Raw genomic sequence first — 25,021 nt, forward strand, 5'->3', positions numbered from 1 at the left:
AGTGACATTTAGTTATGATATATACCAAATATATATATGCATTAAGAAGAAGAAGACTGTTTCCTTCACATCATATTAAAGTTATACGAAAACTAATCACAGAATAGATTCGTTTGAAATAAATCAAAAGCAACTTCCATTTTCTAAAATAAAAGAGTATGAAGATAAAAAGAGAGGTGAAGTGTGACTTGCGAAATGAGAATCCAGAGATGGTTGGTTTGCTTTATGAGCATATGATGCATTCTAAATTCTAAGGCATCAAAGAGATTTATCATTTTTTTTTTCTTTCTTTTTACCTATTTTCTTCTTCTGCCTGCAACATCCATAATGTTGGGTCTTTAGGTCCACCACGACAGAAGCAAGCAAATAATGGAAAGGGGATTCTTAACCGAACCGACACTTCCGATTAAGCAAAAAGGACTTCAATAAATGTTATCTCCGTGTAACAAACTGATAACAAAAGTTGAAAACCAAACCAAAAAAAAAAAAAAAAAGTTGAAATAGCATAGGAGAAATATCTTTTTGTGTTGACTGTTTCAGATTCACACCATAAGCTGCATATGTTATTTCAAAATTCTTTTTCTTACAAGTCTCTCTCTATTACTTACTACAGAAATATGTAAGCAGATTGCAGAATCAAACTGATGTAACAGATTCCGGACTTTAGCAACTGAATCATGACACACAAAGAAAGACATTTTGTTATACTTCCTTGAACTGCTAGGTAATGTAATGCTATATAGTGTACATTTGCGCATATCGAAACAAATCCTTATATGTATATATCGTCACATAACAATTTATTGCTCAAACTTACTTGACAGCCAAAGTCTGGACCATCGAAGACTTAAATCTTGGGAAGAAGATATATCATAAAGCTTCAAACTTTTGCTTTTGGCTGTACAAAGAGATTCTCAATGTCCCACGAGAAATGGGCAAAAGATTCTTGCTTTTATATATCTATGACTTGGCAGCTAACAAGTTCAGCAGCACCAAAGTCCTTGCTTGCAATAACTTTCCAGATAACAGTGTCTGACTTGTTAGCTGCATTGCCCTTTTCACTCAAAACAGAGTTAGAACTAGATGATGATGACGACGAAGAAATGTCCGGGACATCAGCACGTAACACTGTAACGTTATGGTTAGGGTCTCTAGTAATGAAATGAAGCTTCCCGTGAAACCCAGCAAGCAAATAAGGAGACTCTGAATCAGTCAAGTCATAAACAGGGACTTCCCCAATAACAACTTTCCAAGTATCTTCCTTCTGATCATAAACCTTAATCTTCCCATTCTCCATCGATGAAGAAGGATCAAAAGCGTATAACTCACCATCCACCACCACACTCAGTTTAGTACCCGCTTGCCTCGCTGGCCAGCCTTCACCCATACCAGACGGCATTTCAACCCAAAGATTAGTCTCCGGATCATAAACCTCTCCTCCAACATCAACAAAGAAAGGCCAAGAGTATAAACTCTGAGGAACACATAACCTACCGTTGTAACAAGTCATCCCCGTGGCAATAGGCTTTAACAAGTCAGCCAAAAACGCATTTGGCAACACTTGAGCCTTTGAGAAAGGCATGCTCGGAACCTCTGACCAAGCGTCCGTGTTCGGATCGTAAACCTCAGCTGACTGAAGCGGAGATAAACCTCCTCGCGCACGATCTACACCTCCAACAACGTATAGCTTCTTATTCAACACGCCGGTTTTCGAATAAGCCCGGTTAGCCAACATAGAGCTCACTTCACTCCAAGAGTTGAGAACCGGATCAAACCGCCAGACGCAGCTCACGGTTTTGGACTTTGACAGCCCTCCAAGCACGTATAGGCAGCCATCAACTGAACCAATAGCACAACCACAAAAGGGCATTTGCTCAGATGCGTCTTTCCTACCTAGCAAGCTCCTCACAATCTCAGCGACTTTAACACTCGAGCTAACCAAATTCCACAAACCAGATAAGCTCCTTCTAGATTCCTCTTCGTATACAATGACCGGCATTGGAGGCAGTCTCTGCCATCTCGTGGACACGGGATCTAAAGCGTACCACAAGAGCTTATCCTCTTGGCCTTTGGTCAGCACATAGAGCCATTCCTCGGTCCTCCCTAGTTGCTTCCTCAGGGTATAAAGCTCAGAGGTTGACACAGCTGATTTCCACCTCCGAGAAACCAAACGCACACTCGAGTAGCAGATTCTTGGGAGCCTAGCAAGAATCTGTATCGATAACTCATCCGGAAGATTTGGAATCAATCTGCAATTCTCCTCATCGGTGGAAGAACAAAGTTTTCGTCTTTTTCGAGATTCGCTTGCAAAGTCCTCGTCTTGAGTAGTCGATTTCCTCTTGGAACAGCTCAAGCTCATTACAGAACCCATGAGAGCTCAGATTAAGTAATGAATCGCTGCAGAAAAACAACAAGCAGCAATCATGAATTCCTACGATTAACAATCAAGAACACAAGTTCGAGAAATTAGCTCGAAACACTAATCCGACACAGATTAAAACCCTATTTGTGTCTTCTCTGAATGAATCCGACATAGATCAGCATAAACCTCAAGAGCCGGTCCAATCAAATACGATTCTGTATCGCCCCAAACTACGAGAAAACTTACCTAAAAAGACTTAAATAATACTTAAACATCGATACTGAAAATCGACGAAAATCGATAAAACCTAAGAAGTAACTTAGAAAAAGAAAATCGTTCGAATTAACTTTGAGAAAGTGAGGAGTAGGATTATAATCGAGACATGAAAATCTCACCGATGCAGCAGAAGAAGAGAGAAATCGAGAGAGGAGTGGAGGAATCTTGAGATCTCTCCTAACTACACGCATGTTTCAGGAATTGTCTTTTTAGTTCCAAGACGAGTTTTGTTGTTGTTGTTGAATCATTTGACGCACGATTTTTTTTTATCTTCTTTACTTTTTTTTTTTTTTTGTTTGGTTTGCCTTTGTGTAATTTAATGGTGACCGTTGGATTTGATGAGACGAAATGACGTGTATCTGATTTTAGGCAATCCGGTCTACTCTTCTTCGAAGTCAACCTAAATTTAAAAAAAAAAAAAAAAATTATGTTGATTATTTGTGGAATGAAATTACAAGGTGTTGAAAAAGTCATAATTAGTTTGCTTATGATTCTTTAATTTATTTATTTAATATTAACATTACTTAAACCAAAAATTTATAAACCGGTTTGTGTTTGGTTTGCTCTTCCCGCCAATCTCGCTTTAACTGACGTACGTACTGCTTTCAATTACATGTGCTTGCTCTCATCGTAGAGATATGTCTTATTAGTCAGATTTCATCATTGTAGGATCTCATTTTATTGACAATAAGTTTGGTGGAATTTTTTTTTTTTTCGATAAAGAGTTGTTTTCTAGTTCATAAATTTGTGACTTGTATAACTTCAAAAGCGCTATTAATTTAAAGATACTCTTCTTCTTCTTTTGTATTGTAACTTCATTTGCTTATAGCGGTATAGCCTAATCCGTTTGATGAAGTAATTAATAAGTTGAGGATTGACACACTGAGAATATATGGTTCTATTTTGTGCAATGTGTCTTTTCTGTTTTGTTGTATACATAATCTCTCCACAAGTACTTATTATCTATTTCACGACCCTGATAGCATCATTTCAATGACGTGCACGTGAGAACAAACATAAACCAGTGTCTTGTTAAATCACAGAACAAGAAAACTCTTTAGGTTTAAATAAAAAGACAAAAAATCGATAAGGAACAAAGAAGGCACTCTTGTGTGTTCAAAAGGAAACTTTGAAAGGGCCACATTTTCCATGAATGATGAATCTTGTAGTTAAGTCTTGGTCTTTGCTTTGATTTTAGGAACACTTAGTACAAATATACTCAGTACCACATTAAATTATTCATATCCACACATTACACATTTCACATTTCACAAACGTATGTCTAGTTTTTCACCTTTCACTTACATATCTGTTAAAAAAAAAATCATTTTTTTCTGGTGAGAATAAGAAAAAATTGTAAGGTAGAATGATAATGATGACAAATAGCTGTGGAGAGTAGTAGTAGAATGATAAAGGGGCCGACCTTGAATTATATAGAGATAGGTCCACCCAAAACCGTAGAATTAATGATGATATTTACTTTTATATTTAAGAGTAACCTCTCCTAAATAGAAACTTTGACTACAAACTTATTATCCTAATGACCCAATTCAGTACTTCCCTATCTCTGTCCATAAACCCTAAGAGGTAATGCAATCACTAATTGATAGATAAGTTTCCTCATCTCGCTTGGATTGGTAACACATTATCGTTTACTAATCACAGACACAAGAATTATTTAGAGGTATCATTTGTCTTTTCTCGTTATGTCTTACCGGTTCTAACTATTCCGGCATTTATTACGCTATTTTTTCGTTAAAATTTTTATCAACTTTGTACCATCAATTGGATTCTCTATTTCTTTGCGTATGTGTATAAAGTATAAACATCTGAACAATGAAGATCCTCTCTAACAATGTTACACTTCCTTAGACAAAGTCTGGCTTATCTAGCTTTCATCGATTTCTGATGATGTAATGTGATACTGATTGAGTCGAAGTTTGTACAACAACAACACCTACAAAAATAGAAGCAGAAATGCTTTTTGGAAAAGTATTAAGTAGTAACTTTTTAATTTTTTTTTGTAAATGTTACCAACCTTGAGCATCACACTTCTCTCTACCACTTGATGTCTTTATGAAATTACAGCTGTCTCTTCTTGATATGACTTGTTCTACCGGGAAAGCGGCCTATTCATGCCTCAATTGGCTTCCCTGGTACCATTTGCTACTTGTACTTTTTAGCTGTGCTTACGCATACCTCAACTTCTAAAAATGTGAATTTTCATACCTGTACTTTAATTTGTTTAGCTAATTCATGCATTGACTAATACTCTGGGACAATACAACGTCGTTTTGTATGAAATTGGGTTTCAAAAAAAATCCGCAAACTCAGAGATTCGAACCCACGACCTGTTTGAGTTATAACCAAACCCATAACCAGTAGACTATGTGTGCTAATCGATAAACCATCCCCAGTTAATATATATAAAACAACTTCACAATCCTCATTTCAAAAACAAGTAATACAACGTTGTATTGTATGAAACTGGGTTTTAAAAAAATGTGCAAACTCTTGAACTCGAACCCCTGCACTGAGTGCAATTAAACGGAGCCCAGAACCAGTAGACTATGTATGCTAATCGATAAATCATCTTAGAATTAATTAATATAAAATAATTCTCATAACCATTATTAAAAAAAATGAGACGACGTCGTTTGGGTTTTATTACTCTTAACCAGAATCGATCTTCTTCTTCCTCTTCCAAAGCTTCTCCCTTCGAATTGATCCCGATTTTGGACGACGATGGTGGTAGATATGGTTGAGCTTGATGAAATTGGTTGAAAGAGAAGAATTTGAGGAAAATTCCGAATCTGGGGACTCAATTTCCCTAAAAAATGAGGTACTTTGAAAATCTAGAGTTTAGGTTTTCAATCTAATTTTCAAATTTTATATTTGTTTTCAATTTTTTAATCGTTTTGCAATATTATATTCATGTCTTAAGCAATTCTAAACCCCTAAACTCTAGTTGAGAAGTTATCCCCAATTTTGAACATAGACATCGACGAAGAAGAGGAGAAAGAATATCGATCCTTCTTAACACACGTAAAAGTAATACGACGTCGTATTACTTTTTTTTTAAATGAGGGTTGTGAAGTTATTTTATATATATTAACTGGGGATGATTTATCGATTAGCACATATAGTCTAGTGGTTCTGGGCTCTGTTATAACACAAACAGGTTGTGGGTTCAAGGCCCCAAGTTTGCGGATTTTTTTTTAAACCCAGTTTCATATAAAACGACGTCGTATTGCCCGTTCCAACAAGGATTCCCACGTGGCAAATGAGTCAGCGTCCGTTAACAGATTAACGGGGTTGACTAACGGAGAATTAGTCAAGACATGAATTAGCCAAACAAATTAAAGTATAGGTACGAAAATTCACATTTTTAGAAGTTGAGGTATGCGTAAGCACAGCTAAAAAGTACAGGTAGCAAATGGTACCAGAGAAGCCAGTTGAGGCATAAATAGGCCGCTTTCCCCTTGTTCTACCACTTCCTCCTCACTCTTTTAATTATCACCTTTCTCCATCTCTCTCCATAAAATGATTGATCTTCGCGGATTAATATCTACTTAATTTGCATTTACATTCCTTAGTTCATTCCAACTTATGAATTTGTTGGTTGCTATTTCTATTAGATCACTTAGTCTAATACTCTAATCCATTAGTTCGAATTCGGTATAAGTAACGGTATTGATCTATAACTTTCAAACCAAGTATCTAGCTTTCCCTCGGCTACATGGATAAGACACTCAAATCATCACTCCTAATCGTTTTTATGACAATTAGGACCACAAAAGGAAAAACAGTTTGTTATGTGTACGAATGTATCATAACCACAGAGATACATCGAACATATATGTCTCTATGAAGTATACAAAACTGGCATTTAATTTATCATTTGATTAATACACAGAATTATAGCTTTTGGCTACATCGAAACAGCTATGAATTTGCTTTTCTATGATTTTTAATTCAACATTTCTTCCTTACCAATTATTCAAGGTATCGATTGTTTCAAATGCAATTTATGCATTGAGATGTTATAATTGTTATATTTTTATTTTTGAAAACATTTTCGGCTTTTCTCTAATAAAACGTTACTTTGACCTGCGTTTGACACGTTTAGAATTGACAAAAATAAATTGCTTTGATGCTTTAACATTATAGTGTGGGTTGTTTTATAAAACAAATAAATGTAAAAACAAACAACCATCAGTAAAAGTTTTTTTTTTTCAACGCGAGCGAAATGTCTTTAGATTTAGGTCACTGATTTTGGATCCAGCCTTTTTTTTTGGGGTCCAATTTTGTTTATACAAAATTATATAGTGAAAAAGGTAATTTTGTTTTTAAAAAGGAGCATATCTCAAGATCTCAAGTGGGGGCTGTTGACCCTCTTTAAAGAATCAAAATATTCCACCTCTCGCTTTCCACCGTCCGATGAGAAATCACCGAGTCAAAGATTAAGCAGTACTTATCAGTTGCTTACCGCCTTAATTAATTAATAATCATAACTTCTCCTCCTGGGTAGACAGGTAAATATCACTAGTCATAGTCACGGCATTCGTTTACTAATAGCAATAATTACAGAAATGCTAAGAAAACGAAAGTTGTATTTTTTTTTTGTCAACGAAAGTTGTATTAAATTTTCAAATTTATGCTTTTATAAGAAGAAGATAAATCGGATATTTTTAATATTCAAGATATTATAGTGATTTTAAATTAAGAAGCTCAAACTATTCAAAATAAAAGTGAAACTGCTGTCTTTTTAAAAAAAAAAAAAAAGGAAACGGCTGTCTTAAATAAATAGCTTACGTGCAGAATTTAGGGTACCAAAAGGCTAAATAAATTTCTTTTTATCTTTACCTCTTTGTTTTCTTTGAAAAGGCTGATAAAATGATGCTAACACACTTGTAAAGCATTCCCATATAGAGAATCAATGAGGCAGGTCGTTTAACACTTGTAAAACATTCCCACAGAGAATTAATGAGTCATCGAATATTTTTTTTTCAAATGGTTAGAGAGAAAAATAGCAGCTTATGGACCAGCACACAGTTAATAAGAAAACGAAACATTCTATCATAGTCCCTTATCTTTGAAAAAACCAAACATTTATGGGAGCGCAAAAAGGGAAAAGATTTTACGAGAGCTGCTTGGTGAAAGAAAACATTCTATGAGTGCATGGTGAGAACATTCTAAAACTAACAAAACATAAACTTTTTAACACGGCTTTACTGTCCTGTTATTGATTTTTTTAGTCTGGATAGCAAAAATGTTTGTATCGAGTCTTCTGTGAGACTAGGAAAAAGATAGAGAATTAAGGGAATTAAGATAGAGAATTAAGGGAATTAAGATAGAGAATTAAGGGAATTAAGATGACTAATATCTTAAAAAAACTATTAATAATATAAAGAAAAGGAAGGAAAGTCTCTTTATGAAACCGAGGTTTTGAGTTGTCCGACGCTTCCCATAGATTTCATGGTCCCCCTTATTCCACTGCCACCACTCATTTCTCTCGCACCATCCTTCTTATTATATACACATCCTTCATCATTATATTTATAATATACTAACCATGTCTTTTTTAACGCCGATAGGCTCATTCGGTTTAAGGATCGATAAGAATTTTTATCTTCTTCAAGTTTTAGCAAACCGGTTTGTTAAACGCCAGTCGCTATGGCTTGATTATTGGTTCTCTCGCAATGAAACGATTTCGGTTGCATCATGCATGCGTTTTAAATACCAATCATACAAACAGTATCTTACAGTTTCATACAATGCTTTAAGTCCATATAAATCAAAGTTTACTTCGAACGTTCGCGTTAGCAAATAATTTTTTAGTTAAGATTCAGCTCTTAAAAACACTAAAAAACACTGTTTAGAAATCACATTGCTTGATCGAGTGACAAGAGATCATATTTCATATTCAGGTCCCGGGTTTGGGGATATACCAACCTCAACCTAAAATCTCTTAGTGATAAAAAAAAAACCCGACTAAATAATAAAAGAAATACTACTTATGTACATTCAATATTGGTAACAGAAATAAAGTAAAGTATACTCTTAGCTTACAAGATTGTATATCACTTTTGCATTTAAATTTAATTTCTCCCTTTTGCATTTATTATATATACAATTTGCATATCAATTCATTTATTGTTTCAATAGAATACATAACATTCCTTTTGAGATACCGCCGTTAAATGGGTCCGAAATGCCACTTTGAAATTTATGATTTAATATACCTAAATGAATTAGAATTTCATTATAATAGTTCTCAACGAATCTATCGTCGTACTACATAATCAATCTCGATCAACTAAGTCACTAGTGCGGCATGTATAATATCTACAATTATTTTGATATACTAAGTAAGGTTTTATCGATTAAAAATTATATTGTTGCTCTTGTACAATAGTGTTTTATGTTGAAGAGTTATTTTTTAAGAAAAAATCAATAAATGGTTGATATAAGTTTTACTAGACTGATGATGACTTGCGAACATCACAGAGACCTATGTCCTCAAAAGAATTCTGAGTATGTGCATAAAACTAAAAGGATACATACAAAGAATCTCATCATTCCGTTTTATTCTTTTTTGGCAAATGTTGCAAATTGTAGAAAAATGAGGCATAAACGGAATATGAATTGGGTCAATAAAAATGATATACTATTAAGTATTAAGAATTAATCATTTTCTTATTTTTAATCTATAGGAGAAAAACCCACAAAATCAGTAGCTCGAGGGAGGAAAAGAGGGAAGAAGCACCTAAAAAAGTGAACACTAAAACCCAAAATATACAGGTGAAAAAAATAATCAAAACCCCACTCAAAACCCTATAAACATTCAATGGCTCCTTACTTTTATTTATCCTTTAGCAAAGAAAATGGACCAAATGTAGGTTAATATTTTATCAGTATGTATAATGTTGATCGTTGGAATCTCTCAATATTTAATCTTCACCATGAAATTTCAATGTCAATGTAAAATACCTTTTTAAAAGACCTGAATAATTTTACCCGCAAAAAGACGTACAGAATCTTTTATTTGGCTCCGTTGTTTTTCTTGCTAAAAATCTACTATTATTTAAAGGAACTTATTTAAAAACGGAATGAGTAGTTTTCGACAAAAAAAAAAAGCTTGAGAAGAAATCAAATTGAAATGTACGTAATTTGCAAATTGCAATATATAATGTTAGAACAGTATTTAAATGATTGAAGAGCAGATTAACCAACATTACAGCCAGATATATAAAACGTAAGTCACACAAAAAGCTCATACTTTTGATATGGTTTAACACCGAAGGCGTTGCAATCAAACCTTATGTACCAAACAGTGAAGGTGGTAGTAGCTACCCTAATTGAAAACTCTAAAGTTATATAAATTCATATACATTCAAATACTAAGGTATTTGCGCTCATGATTGTTAGTTTATTTTATCTATTATTTTCTTCTGTTTATATTCAACAATGAGAGATTTTATTCAGACATAGAATCAATTTCTTCAAAGACCAAAACAAAGAGAACCGATGGAGTAGCTTCTACACAGAGAAACAAACGTACTACAATTTTCAATTTATTTATCAAGTGTAAGAAATCATAGACCCACAAAATTAGATAGATCTCATGAAACATATGTTGTCCAATATGTCTTATTTTCTTGTTTTCTTCAAAAACATTTCTACAACAAACTCTTTTTCCCATTCATTTTTCAAATATCGACCTTTTTTTTCAATATTACTTAAATTTCGAGAGAAATAAGAAAATTTGGAATAAAAGGAAAAAAAATCAGACAAAACTACCAATCATCTTTCCTCCTCAGTAGGAAACATCCATCATTGTACCCAACAATCCCTTTCATCCTTAGAATCAAAAACCTCAGCTTCCTTCTTCTTCTTCTCCATCTATACATATACATTTACACTCATACATACACATACGACACGTATACATACATGCATACAAACACCTTCGAATCTCTATATAACCTTTTTATTCGCCCCTTTCTTTTTTTCCCTCTCCCCCATTTTCCTCACCTCTCTCTCTCTCTCTCTCTGTCTTAATATCTCTTCATTTTGATCACAGACCCACCAAAAAAAGAAACTTAAAAATCAGATCTTTGACAAAAAAATGGATCCGTCCTCTGCAAACTCAGTGAACGGATTCTACTCATTTCTAAACAGATCAATGGACGATCTCGAGAGAGTTTATCTCTCCAACAACTTCATGTCCGTACACTTTTTACAGAGAGCTCTCTGTCTTCTCCGTACCTCTCACTCACACCTCACTCTCCTCGTTCAAAAACTTCAACTTCCCGTCGGCGACAAATGGCTCGATGAGTACATGGACGAAACGAAAGCTCAAAGCTTGCCTCGTCATCAAATCCGCCGTTTCTTCTATCGAAAACTTCTCCTCCGCCGGAATTTCCATCGCCTCCACCCTCGACGGCCACCATAACCACCGTCGTCTCTCCCCTCAGCTTTCTCGTCAGGTGGGTGATCGGAAAAATCGAATCTTTTTTTTTTTATGGGATCAAAAATCAAAGCTTGAATACTCTGTTTATTGGTCTTAATGGTGTGGTTTAGGTGATAAGGGCGATATCAGTGTGTAGGAGGGATGCGATTGGTATAGAGGAAGAGAACAGAGCTTTAATGGAGAATCGAGTTCAAAGGTTTCCGTTTTGGTCGGAACAGACGGTGGCGAATGCGACGGCGATTGAGTCGTCGACGAAGCTACAGAACGGATTCTGTGGTTTCCGCGGCGTGCTGTACGCGACGAGGAACATGAGCTCGCTTCTACTTATGGTTTTGATTAACGGGCTCGTCTACTGTTTTCCCGGCGACGCAACGATGTCGCAGACGCAGACGCAGACGCAAACGCAGGTTGGAGTCGGCGGTTTCGCCGGCGCGATGGGGCGGTTGCAGCAGAGAGTGGCGGCTGAGGTGGGGAGGATGGGGGTGAGGAAAGGAATATTGATGCACGAGTACAGGAGGAGCAAAGCGGCGTTGGAGGAGCTCAAGGCGGAGCTTGAGCGGCGATTCTACGGCGGCGGCGGAGGTGACAGCGAGGTGGAGGAAGAGAGGGAGCTGAGAGAGAGAGTGGAGAATCTGAAAGGGTATTTTGGTAATTTGAGGAATGTGACAGAGAGTATAGTGGCGCAAATCGATGATTTCTTTGATGAAATTGTTGAAGGAAGAAAAAAGCTTTTGGATTTCTGCAGCCATAGATGAATATCTAAAAGCTGACATTTTTTTTCAGTTAAAAAAAAAAAAAATCGGTAGACTACTAGGCTTAGATGAATCAGTTGGTAGGGAATTGTTGTAACTTTTTTTTTAATTTTACTAAGGAAAGAAAATTTTAAAAAATTTAAAAATTTTAGTGTTACGTCGATCTGCTCTATTTTAGTATTTTGATGTTTATATATAAAGTTCTAGAAATGGAGTTATTCTCTGAATCATATCTAAAGTAAATGTCTGCTTTTCAGTTTTGGTTCCAGCCCGTTGAAGATGCTTGTTGTTTTGAATATATAGAAATAAAACATTAGATTAGTTGGGGAGATATACAAATATGCAAGACGATATTCATTCATTCATACATATATCATCTATTAGAAATTGGAAATGAATTAATCAATGGGACAACACTACAAAAGTGCAAAACATGATTAAACAGTGATTCAATCCGTAAGGTTGAGACGATTTTCTTAGATGGATTAATCAGTAGATAACTTCTTTTAGTGAATTCATACAACTTTTCTACGAATTAACCGGTAAACATTCGAAATATTATATTTGAGATGTTTAGACGATTTTAGATTAACTAATCAAGAACAAAAATTGGTAGTGGATATAGACTACATGTGCGATTTTTCATGAATTATTCGATAAATATTAAAAAAAAAATCTTATGATAGAACATCAGATCGAAACTAAAACTAATACAACTCGCGAATCGCAAGAGAAAGATTAATGAAAAATATTATTAGACTACCACAACTAACAAAAGGGGGAGTTCAAATGGAATACTTGTTGTCTCTTTGAGATAGCTGGAGAAGAAAAGTAGTGAACAAAGCCAATGATCAAAACTGGAAAATTGATTTGATTTGATTCATAGAGAGATATCCAATTTGAACTGTGGTCTTTGTGGTGTTAATCAATAATAATGATGAAAATGGATCCTTTGTAAAGCAGATTTGTCTTTTGATTCTTTGGCACTCTCATCTAAGTATATATGCTTTGGGCACACCATTTGGTGGCTTTTGTGTCAATAATTATGATTATTGCCAATTTCACACCCTAATTCCTTCCCCACCCACTGTTTTAAAGCACTCCATCGTTACTTCTTTAAGTTTCTAATACTTATTATAATTTTTGCTTTACACACAATTCACTCATCTTTGCTTTTCTCCTTTTTCTACCCGAAAAGAACATCTTTGACAAAATATTCAATTATTTTCTTGTTTTTGTCTTTGTATCTATGAGTAAATCTCAACCCTCAAGAATCACTTGGTGTATGTGTATCAATCAAGTATCACAAGTGCCAACTCCCATTAGTGTCAGCTCTCTCTTAGTTCTTAATTGTTCAATAGAAAAAAAAAGTTGAACCCACTAGACACAAATCATGTCTATAGAATTAATTTATCCGAATATTAAAAATGAGTCAAAACAATGATTTCTTCGAACTATCTGTCTATCACAATTACAATCATTCCAAAACCAAACTTCACTAAGTGCATACAACACGATAGAATTCACATGATGCTAACAAATCCAAACACTAGTCTGGAGTCTGGAGTCTAGAAAGCTTATTTACTATATATAAGAAAAACAATCTCTCCTCTCTAAGCTAGTTAGCTCAAGAACATCATCAAGATTGTGGGAAACAATGAAGAGAGAAACCTTGTGACTAAAATGCCTTTTTCTCTCTCTTTAATTTGTGTGTTTGCCTCTTTGGCCTTTATTATTTTTTTTCGTCAAAAAAAACTTTAAGGCTTTGCAATAAAAAAATTTCAATAAGATTTAAGTAAAATATGGAAGATAGGAAATAATAATATAGTATTATAGATGAGGAGAGAAGTCACTATCAAAACCAAAAAATGCAGAATCTAAAATGCTTTTAGAGACTCTCACCAGAATTCCATGCTTTGCCTCCCAAGTAGGACACCAACTTTCTCAGCTGATTTACCAAATAAACGTTACCATTTACCAAGTGCACAATGATAAAAACAAAAGACATTCATAACAAATTATGTAGTATTCTTTTTGTCACAGTGTCTGTTTTTTTTCTTCAGAGTAATGATTTTTTCTCGAAGGTAAAAAGCAATGATTGAGGTCAGAAGCAAGTTTTCGTCTGGTTACAGAAATTATTTGTGTTCCCCAACACATAAACATCCTGAAATTATATGATTCCAGCTAATTTTCCAGAATTTTTGTTTTGTTTTTGTTCATGTGAATCATGTTCTATTATTACCACTCGCAAAGAACGTAAAGGGATACACTAATACCCAACACAGTCACACCCCCAATGTCTATGTACACAAGCATTGAAGAATTACGATTTACGACCATAGCAACACAAGAAAGTTTCTTTCTTTTTTTTTTTTTTTTGTCCCCGAATGTTGATCTAAATTTAGCATATTATATTGTAAAATAGAGAAATCAGAAATGGGTGTGTGGGTTTAGATTACCATGGCAACAAAAAATGAGAGAGATTGAGCAGATCTCGTTCTTCAGGCTGACTTTAAATGTCAAACGCAGGCATAGCAAACTGGGAAGCAAAAGCCTCAACTTGGTTCCGAAGATCTGCAATGTCTTTACAGTGATAGATGCTTTTGAGCGGCTCCTTCTGCAACTTCCCATGCTCCTTTTGTGCAGCACTTGCTATCTGAGCAGCTCTATATAGAAAGTCAGCCATTGTCTCAAAATCCGATTCCAAACAACCTCTTGAGGTCATAGCCGGACTGCCTGAGACAGATACATCAGCCCATGTTAAAGAATCAAACAGCAAGAGAAAAAGACATGAGTTTCTAATTCTGATCCAGAAATCCAGAGTGTTGAGGTTTCCTTGAGAATTTGATTTGCTTACCTATTCTCACTCCTCCAGGGGAAATAACACCGTTATCGCTGAAAATGGCAACTTTGTTGACCGTGATATGGCACATCTCGCACACTTTTTCATACACCTTTCCTGAAATCAGAATGACCAAGATTTGAGTCAATTTTGGAGACACAGCTATATGCATTGTACAAAGTGAGTGAAAACATATAAGATTTGTTACGAACTCAAACAAGATTGATTAAAGACTCAAGACTAATCATTGACCATCAACAACCTAGAGAGCTGAGAAATACGAGATAGACTAAGAAACTCAGGCATGTCTCGAATACCTTGGTAAATTTTCGCCTATATACCCATAACCAATAGTTAAGCAGATATAACACCATGAAAAATCAGACACAGTTGCAATGCTGCCAATAGCTTGTATGAAGCATACACTTAAATCACATAGTGCCATTAATTTCCTTATCTGCTGAGAATAATCTGATCACATACCTGTCAAGCCGAAAGGAGTCAGATCCCAAAGAAGCAAATGATTATCGGTGCCACCCGTTACCAACTTGCAGTTTTTGCTTATCAAAGCAGATGCTAAAGCCTTAGCATTTTTCTTGACCTGTCGCATGTAAACCTTGTACTCAGGTGAAGCGGCCTGCTTCAGGGCAATTGCTAGCGCAGCTATATGGTTATTGTGAGGCCCCCCTTGCAGCGATGGGAAGACAGAAAAGTTTATTTTTTCTTCAAAATCATACTGGATATTGCTTTCACAGTGATTAAGATTGATACTTTGCTTCTTAGACTTCAAGCCTCTCCTGTAAAATATGATACCGCCCCTAGGTCCACGTAGAGACTTGTGTGTCGTTGAGGTAACAATATCGCAGTAATCGAATGGATTTGGACATTCCTACAACATTCACAGATACCAAAAAGTCAAGAGGATGCGAAGAAAAGCAGGCTAAATAAGTATCACTGAGAAAACACAAAGATCATGTGCTTAAGCCTCAAGTTTAATGAATGATGCCAAAGAGAAACAATACATAGCATAAAGTAGAAAACGAAAATGAACATACCTTGGCTGCCACAAGACCGCTAATTTGTGCCATGTCAAACATCAGAACAGCTCCACATTTGTCTGCAACATGCCTAAACCTAGGGAACTCCCAGTCTCTGGGATATGAACTCCCTCCACAAATAAGTATCTTTGGACGATAGTCAAGCGCCTTCTCCTCAAGCTTATCATAATCAATATAACCTGTACGAGGGTCGACCTTATATGGAAAGCTCTCGAAGAATATAGACGCACCAGAGACTTTCTTTCCACCTGGTGTGTAATACCCATGACTCATATGACCACCTGATGGAGAATCCAATCCCATAATTCGGTCACCAGGCATCAAAAGACCAGTGAAAACAGCAAAATTTGCGGAAGTACAAGAGTAAGGCTGCACATTAACTCCCCATTTCTCATGATGAAGTCCAAAAGCTGCAAGCGCACGTTCTTGGCAAAGAATCTCAATCTGATCAATATACTGATTCCCCGTGTAGTATCTCGCTCCAGGCATCCCTTCCGAGTACTTATTGGTCAAATGGCTTCCCAAAGCTTCCATTACTGCTCGGCACACGAAATTCTCAGAAGCAATGAGCTCTATTCCTCTAAATTGCCTCTGTTTCTCCTTTTCCATGAACTCGTGAATCTCAGGATCAGCTTCTTCAAGCGACTGGTCACCCCACGCTTTAACGGCGGCTCGTCTACCTTCTACCCCCGAATCAGCTGCAAATCTCTTACAAGGGCTTGGAGATGACATTGAATTGCTACCTCTAGACCGTTTTAGCTTCATCGGATGACCCAATAGGATGAACTGCTCCTCTTCCCTTTGATCATCACCATCATCATCATCATCGTTATGATTATCAACGTCATCGGGTTCCTCGAAGACCCGGCTACGCGATCCGGCGTCGTCGAATCTCTGCTCGAGCAGCTGAAGCGGAACAGGAGGCATCGGATTAGACGATGGACGGAAGCTGGAGTCAATCTGAAGCGTGATTGAGTCATCAGCAATCGGGATTCTCGGAGGAGGTAGCGGCAACGCGTGGGAGCTACCGAAACCCAACGAGAGATCCGATTGAGCACGGTCCATGATCAAAATCAAAAGAGCCAATCCCCCCAAAATTCAAAATTTGAGGACGAGAGAGAAGGAGAGAAGAAGGGTTTCTGGAGGATGCGGAATCGAATTCTCTTAGCTGAAAAAGCAGCAGAAACAACGACAACAAGAGCTACAGCTGTGACGAAGAAACCTTCCTTGATGATTATGTAAAGAAGAAGGTGAGGTTTCCATCCAAATTCCGAGAAACCCTAAAAAAAGATCAAAAACCCAGAGAAAAAAATCGAATTTTCGCTTCTCTCTTTAGGATGGGGACGGAAGCTAAGCTATGGATGGGGAAGAAGAGAATTGGGGAAAAGAAAAGAGAAAAAGACGAATAACGAAAATGGTAATTGGGAGGGCTACCGGCTGAATAGGTTAAGACGGCAACGTGAGTGATTCTATACGGTAGACGCCGCCTGCTGCTCGAACCGAGGGAAATAAGTCATACCGGGAGTAGCCGGTGACTTCTTTCAGTTACATTCTTTATTATTATTGATTTTAGTCGGAAATTAGCAAATCACGCACAAACGCTATATTCCAGTTGTAACCAATTAAAAAAGAAAAAAAAACTATCGTATACCTATATATTGTATACGTTATATACACCGTTCTAATGTAACGCTGAACATATATATGATTTTTTTTATACCATATAGATAGACTATTATATTTGGACCGTATCTTTCTGAAAACTAAACACAAATCACAGCAACTTATTAAAAGATATCTGAAACGACATACTTGTAGATGACATCAGTGGCTACGTTGATATTGGGGACGTGGACGACAAGTCACATGCCAAAATCATTTAAAGAAGAAAACTAAGACGGTGAAACGAAGCTCGAACTTGTGCGATACGTTAAGAGTGTCATATTGCATCTGCATGGCTTTAACCAAAAACTAAGTCGGAGACTCGGAGTAATTCTCAACTATATATATCTCACGTACAAGAAAAACTCTTAATCGTTTCATTTGTTCGTGCATTAAGCGAAAGGTATTCATCGAACATTTTTTTTTATGAAAGGGGATTTTTTAGAATTAATGTTGGTCATTACAAAAGAACACAAGAAACATAGAAGTAAAAGAGAAATGAAGTTTTGATTTAATCTACCAAAAACTTACGGAAACTAAAAGCTGAAAGATAGAGATGAATGACAAACAAAAAAGTAGCTTATATTTGAAATCTTTGATCACCACGGCACGGCTTTGAAGACCATGATTTTGTGATCATTGCTATTTTTGCATTTCTTAAGAACACTTTGGTTGGCTTACTTAGTCGATATTTTTGATAAGATGCAAAATTAATCATTACTTTTAATTAAAGATCCCATTTTTTATCAAGCTCATCAAAATGATTTTTATAACGAGATGCTCAAACACTTGAAGGAGTATGTATATACTACATTACTACACACCAATATAGCTCATTGCAACTTGAAATCCGTCAACAAATATGTCTAAAATATGAGATATATTCGGGATGACACTGCGATGACTATGTGAGAAAGATTTAAAACTCCACATTCCATCGCACATGTACCATGACTATCGTATGACTACCTTTTGACATAATCTTTGCCATAGTGTGGCGGCAACCGACTTTGCAAAGGAAAAAAATATTATTTCCGCGATCCATCTCAAATTAGATGGATTTGTGACAAAATTTAAAACTATTTCCTTATGAATTCTGTGGTAGATTCATTTATTTTATATTTTAATACATCAAATTTTAGTCAAAAGAACCATTTTCTATGAATTTAGACGTTTTTTTGCGTGTTTTAAAACTAATGAAAAGGACATATAATTAAAAAAAAAAAGGACATATAATTAATGTGTTTATGTATCAACGCAAAAGCCATTTAAAGAAGGAGATTTGAAAAAATAATATCTGATCGGTTATTACACTATTAGTAAAGTTAAATAAGTATCTGTAATATTTTTACTATAGACGCCAACGTACATACTGAATGTAACAATTTGAGAACCATTCGTGATTTTTATACTATTTTAGAGATAGCTTTTAAACTTTTAGATGAAATTATGTGTTAATCAACTGAAAAAGGAATTCAAATTTGAACAAAAATATTCATCTTATTAATTGAATTTTGTATTGCAAAACAAAAAATTTATAGACATTGTTTATTCATAAAAATATAATTCAACAAACTATTTAAGGTAATTGACTTATTTTACTTTCTTTGTTGGTCAAAATATCATTTCTTTAAACAGCTAATTAATTCATAACTGGAAGTGTAAATCACCTGACATATTAGATTCTTTGAATTAAATAGTCAAAGTTGCAATAAATAAGGATTGTTACTTAATTTTAATGGCTGTATTAACTTGCATTTCCGTTAAAATTATACGACTTGAAAAAATTCTTCTCTCTTTACTCATCTTTCTCTCTGTCTCAGAGTCTCTCTTACCATGAAACCCAAAGTCTCCAAGAGACTAACACTAACATGGGTTCCTCTTCTCTGCATCTCCTGCTTTTTCCTCGGAGCAATTTTTACCTCCAGGTTTTTGATTTTTTCTTATGAGTTTATTTTTCTTCTTCATTAATCTTTACGGTTATAAAATCGTTTCATGCATTTTTCAGATTTCGAGGGCCATCGTCGGATTCCGGTGGCCAACTCTTTTTACAGCACCGGCGTGATCAGGAACTTAAGATAGCTTCCAAAGATTATGCTCATGAGAAAGTATTATTTTCAAAAAAGTTATCTCATTGACTGAATCTGAATTTAACACTATCATCATAGGAATTGTTTCATATGTCATCTGGATATTGAAAACTGACTCCTTTTTTATATATAAATATTTGGATCTCGCCAAAATACAGAAAAAATCACAAGAAAAAGATGTAATGGAAGAGGTTTTGAAAACCCATAAAGCAATAGAGTGAGTGTAACAATAAAAATAAGATAATAGTGTATTTTTTTGTAAATCTTATAAGTCTTGCTTGGTGAAGTAATAATATTTTTCTTATCATACTCTTGTGATCATAGGTCGTTGGATAAGTCAGTTTCAATGCTTCAGAGACAGCTCTCGCGTACACAGAGCTCTCAAAAGATTGTTGATGTCTCAACAACCAATTCTTCAACAAAAGGAAACCAACGGAAGAAAGTTTTCATGGTGATTGGTATCAATACTGCATTCAGCAGTAGAAAACGGCGTGATTCGCTTAGAGAGACTTGGATGCCTCAGGGTTATTTTGTGATGTCCCTCCTTCAAATCTATTTTTTTCTTTCATGCTTCATTGTCTCTAATCTTTGTTACTTTTTTTTTTATCACAGGACAAAAGCTTGAGAAATTGGAAAAAGAGAAAGGAATTGTCGTCAAATTCATGATTGGTCACAGGTGAAATCCATAGGATAATTAATGGAATTCAATGTAGCCTAATGGTATTTTTTTAGTAGATTGTTGAGACACTTATATACTTGAGTGCGTATACAAAATGTGTTGGCATGCAGTTCGACACCAAATAGTATACTGGATAAGGAAATTGATTCAGAAGATGCTCAATACAAAGATTTCTTTAGGCTGGTGAGATTAATTAGACAAATTCATTTTTCTAGGATTAGTTTACAGTTTTCTTGATAATTTTTTTTCCGGGGACTCTATACTCGTTTGCAGGACCATGTCGAAGGATATTACAAACTGTCCGCAAAGACCAAAATCTTCTTTTCCAGTGCAGTTGCAAAGTGGGATGCTGAGTTTTACGTAAAGATTGATGATGATGTTCATGTCAATCTTGGTACGTACCCAAACTGTGTTTCTAGCAATTTTTATATTTGTTTCTTTCTCTTCTCCTTGGATTCAATTGTTGAATATTTTTTGCCTTTTTTAGGTATGCTTGCTTCCACATTAGCTAGTCATCGTCATAAGCCGAGGGTCTACATTGGATGTATGAAATCCGGACCTGTTCTCACTAAAAAGTAATATTCCCAATCTGTGTTGTTATCTGATTTTTCTTTTCAAAATTTTTATATTCCATCTATTTGGATTTATAATGCATTTTTTTTTTCTCAAAACGTGCAGAACGGCCAAGTATCGTGAACCCGAGTTTTGGAAATTTGGAGAGGAAGGTAACAAATATTTTCGACATGCTACAGGACAGATTTATGCCATCTCAAAGGATCTTGCTAAATACATATCTACTAATCAGTAAGTAACCGGCTATGTGTTATTGGATTCTCTATAATGTACAATATGTTTTTACCAAGGAAAATATCATTTTCCAATTAAGCATAACAACACTTTTATGGTTTGCCTTTTGCAGGCCAATTTTGCACAAGTATGCAAATGAAGATGTGACACTCGGGTCATGGTTCATCGGTCTTGAGGTTGAGCAAATCGATGACCGTAATTTCTGTTGTGGTACTCCTCCAGGTAAAAGCTATATATATATCTTAGTATGCCTAAGAAGTTAGTAAATACCTAAAACACAATTTGAGATTTTTTTCTCATGTTGTTGTACTCTCTCTTTTCCAAAGACTGTGAAATGAAGGCAGAGGCTGGAGAAGTATGTGTAGCGTCATTTGATTGGAAGTGCAGTGGGATATGCAAATCAGTCGATAGAATGTGGATGGTTCATGCGATGTGTGGTGAAGGTAACAAAGCTGTGTGGGATGCGAATTTATAATTCTCTTAGAATAGAGAAAGAGATAAGAGGGGAGATATGAACATTTTGTTTTGTAAAGAGCCAAAAGGTATACAAATTCGCTTACCGGAGACGAAGCTGAGGAACACCTTTTAGTTCACAGTTTTCTTTTTTTCTTTGTGGAAAAAAACGAAAAAGGAAAAGAAATAATGAGACTTTTATATTATAGATGCAGGCGTGAGAAAATTGCTTACTATATAAACAGAAACCATATGATCTTGAATGTGACTAACGTAGTTTGAAATCCATTTAAGAATTCGGAAGGAAGGAATGAAACAAAAACTGAAATTAATTAAATGATATACAATCAAATAGTTTTCATAATAAGAAAATGTATTATAAACATCAAAAAATTATATTTCCGAACTAATTGATGATACGCTTCGGTATCGCTAGAAGGGTTGAGATTATTTCTTTCTCCACTCAGTGATGTAGCCTTCCTAGCTAGCTAATAGCAAAAGAAGTCCTAATTATTTTAAACTAAACTTTTTATGCTAAAAATGTGATAGCCATTTTCACATCCATTAAGAACACAACCGTACTCTTAAATTTTTTTCTCGAATAAAGGCAGTCTAGTCCTGTCTAGCTAACTTTGTACTCTCCGATCTCAACATCCAAAACAGGCTTCAATGTCCACTCTTTTCCGGCAATATCACACACCTTCAGTGTAGGCGTAGAAGGGCACATGTTCACAATCATAGCATGCATGGACATTTCCTTTATGTTTGATGGCTTGATCAATTCGGACAGTCTATAAAACATGTGAGAGAGGTCAACATGAGGAGCGGTTTCATGTCTGCTGGAAACATTGTCAGAAAAGGACAGAAAAACTTCAACCTGTGAGAAGAGTTCGTCACTGCTTTCTCTCCGAATATGACTTGGGTTGTATCACAGTGGAAGGAAGGGAGATAGTGAGAAAATTGGAGTTTGTTAATAATGCTTTAGATACATGCAATAATGTTTTCTCTCTCACGAATGCAGCCCACTTTCTCTTTTAGAATGTAGTCTCTGCTGTCAACATTGCAAAGTGGCTTGAATGATTAAATACTTTGCATATTGAAAAACATGTAAGAAAATAGAATTACATTACATACTAATTGTAGTTTTCGAATAGTTTTCAATATGATGTTTATGATCATTCCATGAAGCGAGCGCTCCTCAAGATGGAAAGGTACAATTGAACCTTCGCAAACATATACGTTCACTTATGCATATGGCTATATTAGAGCCATGCCTGAGATTTCTCATGCTACAAGCAAAGAAAAAAATTTAGTCTTTTTATATTTTCTATAAAAAATATTTTTTTATATATAAAAATTAGCTCCTTTAAAAAATATTAGTTTTAAATTCATTTGAATAATTAATTATTCTTTAAAGATGAAGACTCATATTTATAGGTATTTTCTCCTTCTAAAGTTTCTCATTTTCTCTATGTGAGACAACTTAAAGACTGACTTTAAAAAATATGAAAAAAATATCTAATTTGCACATCTAAAAGGAATTGAACTCACATCTGCTCACGCAATATAAATCCATAAAATCACTGAACTAACTAATTTTTTTCACAAAATTGGCCTAAAAATATTTTATAAAATTGTCGACTCTGAAACACATGCTTCATGTGATTGTGCACAGACACGGCTCTGGCTGATATGCATGGTTTTTGCATTAGTTCTTCATTGTTTTTCTCTTTCCTCTGTGCATCTTTTTAATTCATATTCATGTGTTTTAGTTTAGGTTTATCTTGGGTTAGGTAGAGTAGGTTTATCAATGATGTAAATGTTTGTATTTTTACATGACCAAATTAATAGAGTGCACTAATTACTAGGTTTGACTTAGCTAATCAAAATCTAGATCTTGAGAAATTTTATGCATTGAAAATGTATGATATAATGTCTAGCTCAACTCTAAGTCATGCATTTCATTCTTAGTCAATTATAATTGTTATGTAAGATGGATTGCAGGTTTAATAGTCATGTTCTCAAAGATCATTAGTCATTTAATTAGTTTTGAAAAACTGATTAATAAGTGTTTTTGTGAATAGATTAGTACCATAAACATGGATTAGTCTATTTTAAGTTGCATATGCCTTTGAATTTAGTTTGATTGAGCATGTTAGCCTCTTTGTCTATTTTCACTTTATTATCTTGTTTACATTTCAGTTCTCATTAAATTTTTGCATTTTCATCTCATTTTAAGTTTGAACATGACTATGATTAGCCTAGATTAGATAGTTTCTTGCATTTTTAGTATCTTTAGTCTCTCCATGTGGTCTGATCCTACTAACATAACTGAATAATTGATGCCAAAAAAACCAAAGTATATATGTCGGTCCTAACATAAGTATATAATAGATCCATGTGCACGTGTTATAGGTATGGATGGTTATCATGCTGTGATCATAATCAAAATATTTAGCATAGTGGACGCCTAGTAGCTATGTGGAAGATAAGTAACATTTATAATACAATTATTAACTAATAGTGTCATGAGTCACGAGGTTTTCTTGAGGAAGTGTAGGACAACATCATTAGTATTAGGATGATGCGTTTACAAACAATTCTTTCGTATATAGCGAGTCTTTTTTGGTATAAAATTTTCTATAAATTAAACTTCTTTTTTAATGAGTTAATGCTTGTACCAAACAAGAAGTATAAAAATACAAGAATAATCAGAAAAGGAAAAACTAAAGAGGGGATGTCCCCGTCATGGTGGAACATTATGTTGGGGGTGCTAAATAAATAATGGTATATGCCCATTTTTAATGGGCACATTTGGTGGCTTTTTCAACTTCAGACAAGTTTAGTCCCAAAGTTGAGACCAATCCTAATTTCCCATTCTTCTTGTCTTCATTTGGGCCTTCAATGTCAAAATCTCCCACCCCATGTGTCTGAACCCATGAAAACTACGTCTATCTTTTTTTTTTTTAAATCAGATTTTTCCAAAATTGAAACCCACCCTATCGTATATTATGTTTGTAATACTCGATTCTTATATCGCAGTGTAAGGAAATCCACATCTCAACAGTGTTTTAAACTATCACAACCAATCAGATAACAAATTTCAAAGGTAAAGAGCAGGTAAATTATAATCGTCTGATTCATTATTTCACTGTATCAATTTTTTGTAATTGGAATAATTGATGCCAAAAAAACATAACTCTACTATTATGTCGTAAGTGTTTAAAGTTACGACTAATATATTTATATTACTATCAAACTATATATATTTCTAGAAATTTGAAAAGAAGAAATCCTTATAGAACAACAAAATTATTCACCGAGAAACTTGGATAATGCGTGTTATGAATCATGGCCTATGATTGACTTATAACACTGATACCTTTTCCAATATATTAATAATATTTTTATTTCTTTAAGTTAGCAAGTTAGGCCCGATGTCGAGAGGAGGATGTGTCATGTGTCTTCATTTATTAAATCTAGCTGTGTAATTTAACAAACAATTAGCCATACTGAAATAGCTTCATAGACAGGGTATATAGTTTTAATGTATTATATGGCAAC

General features: G+C 34.9%; 4 protein-coding genes across 6 annotated transcripts; 2 read left to right on the forward strand and 2 right to left on the reverse strand.

The window, feature by feature from the left end:
• Positions 1-680: 680 nt before the first annotated feature.
• Positions 681-2,868, reverse strand: LOC18992738 (F-box/kelch-repeat protein At1g22040). The gene is made up of 2 exons (XM_006416174.2): positions 2,758-2,868; positions 681-2,397 (listed from the first exon to the last, which is right to left on the reverse strand). The coding sequence occupies exon 2, from the start codon at positions 2,369-2,371 to the stop codon at positions 953-955; it is 1,419 nt and encodes a 472-aa protein (XP_006416237.1). The 5' UTR covers positions 2,372-2,397; positions 2,758-2,868; the 3' UTR covers positions 681-952.
• A 7,863-nt stretch (positions 2,869-10,731) lies between these two features.
• On the forward strand, positions 10,732-11,965 carry LOC18992739. Its single transcript, XM_024153010.1, is given in 3 exon segments — positions 10,732-10,993; positions 10,995-11,130; positions 11,225-11,965. Coding segments are annotated over 3 exon segments (1,005 nt in total). The 5' UTR covers positions 10,732-10,769; the 3' UTR covers positions 11,870-11,965.
• A 1,332-nt stretch (positions 11,966-13,297) lies between these two features.
• On the reverse strand, positions 13,298-17,119 carry LOC18992740 (serine hydroxymethyltransferase 6). 2 transcript variants are annotated; one of them, XR_002897998.1, is made up of 5 exons: positions 15,764-16,831; positions 15,192-15,597; positions 14,724-14,825; positions 14,326-14,602; positions 13,298-13,814 (listed from the first exon to the last, which is right to left on the reverse strand). XR_002897998.1 is itself a non-coding variant. In XM_024152456.1 (4 exons), the coding sequence occupies exons 1-4, from the start codon at positions 16,829-16,831 to the stop codon at positions 14,379-14,381; spliced, it is 1,800 nt and encodes a 599-aa protein (XP_024008224.1). In that variant the 5' UTR covers positions 16,832-17,119; the 3' UTR covers positions 14,076-14,378. The 2 variants fall into 2 exon arrangements, 1 of the variants encoding a protein (XP_024008224.1); XM_024152456.1 differs by lacking the exon at positions 13,298-13,814 and having other exon boundaries at positions 14,076-14,602; positions 15,764-17,119.
• Positions 17,120-19,264: 2,145 nt separating this feature from the next.
• Positions 19,265-21,479, forward strand: LOC18992741 (probable beta-1,3-galactosyltransferase 5). 2 transcript variants are annotated; one of them, XM_024152911.1, is made up of 11 exons: positions 19,265-19,356; positions 19,437-19,536; positions 19,677-19,736; positions 19,835-20,042; positions 20,131-20,194; positions 20,308-20,380; positions 20,471-20,591; positions 20,685-20,772; positions 20,876-21,001; positions 21,117-21,226; positions 21,331-21,479. In XM_024152911.1, exons 1-11 carry the CDS (start codon positions 19,265-19,267, stop codon positions 21,477-21,479), a joined length of 1,191 nt encoding a protein of 396 aa, XP_024008679.1. The 2 variants fall into 2 exon arrangements, with proteins under 2 accessions (XP_024008679.1, XP_024008678.1); XM_024152910.1 differs by having other exon boundaries at positions 19,677-19,735; positions 19,843-20,042.
• The last annotated feature ends 3,542 nt before the right edge of the window (positions 21,480-25,021 follow it).

This window comes from Eutrema salsugineum, unplaced genomic scaffold (assembly GCF_000478725.1).
Source record: "Eutrema salsugineum unplaced genomic scaffold, Eutsalg1_0 scaffold_5, whole genome shotgun sequence".
NCBI lineage: Eukaryota > Viridiplantae > Streptophyta > Magnoliopsida > Brassicales > Brassicaceae > Eutrema > Eutrema salsugineum.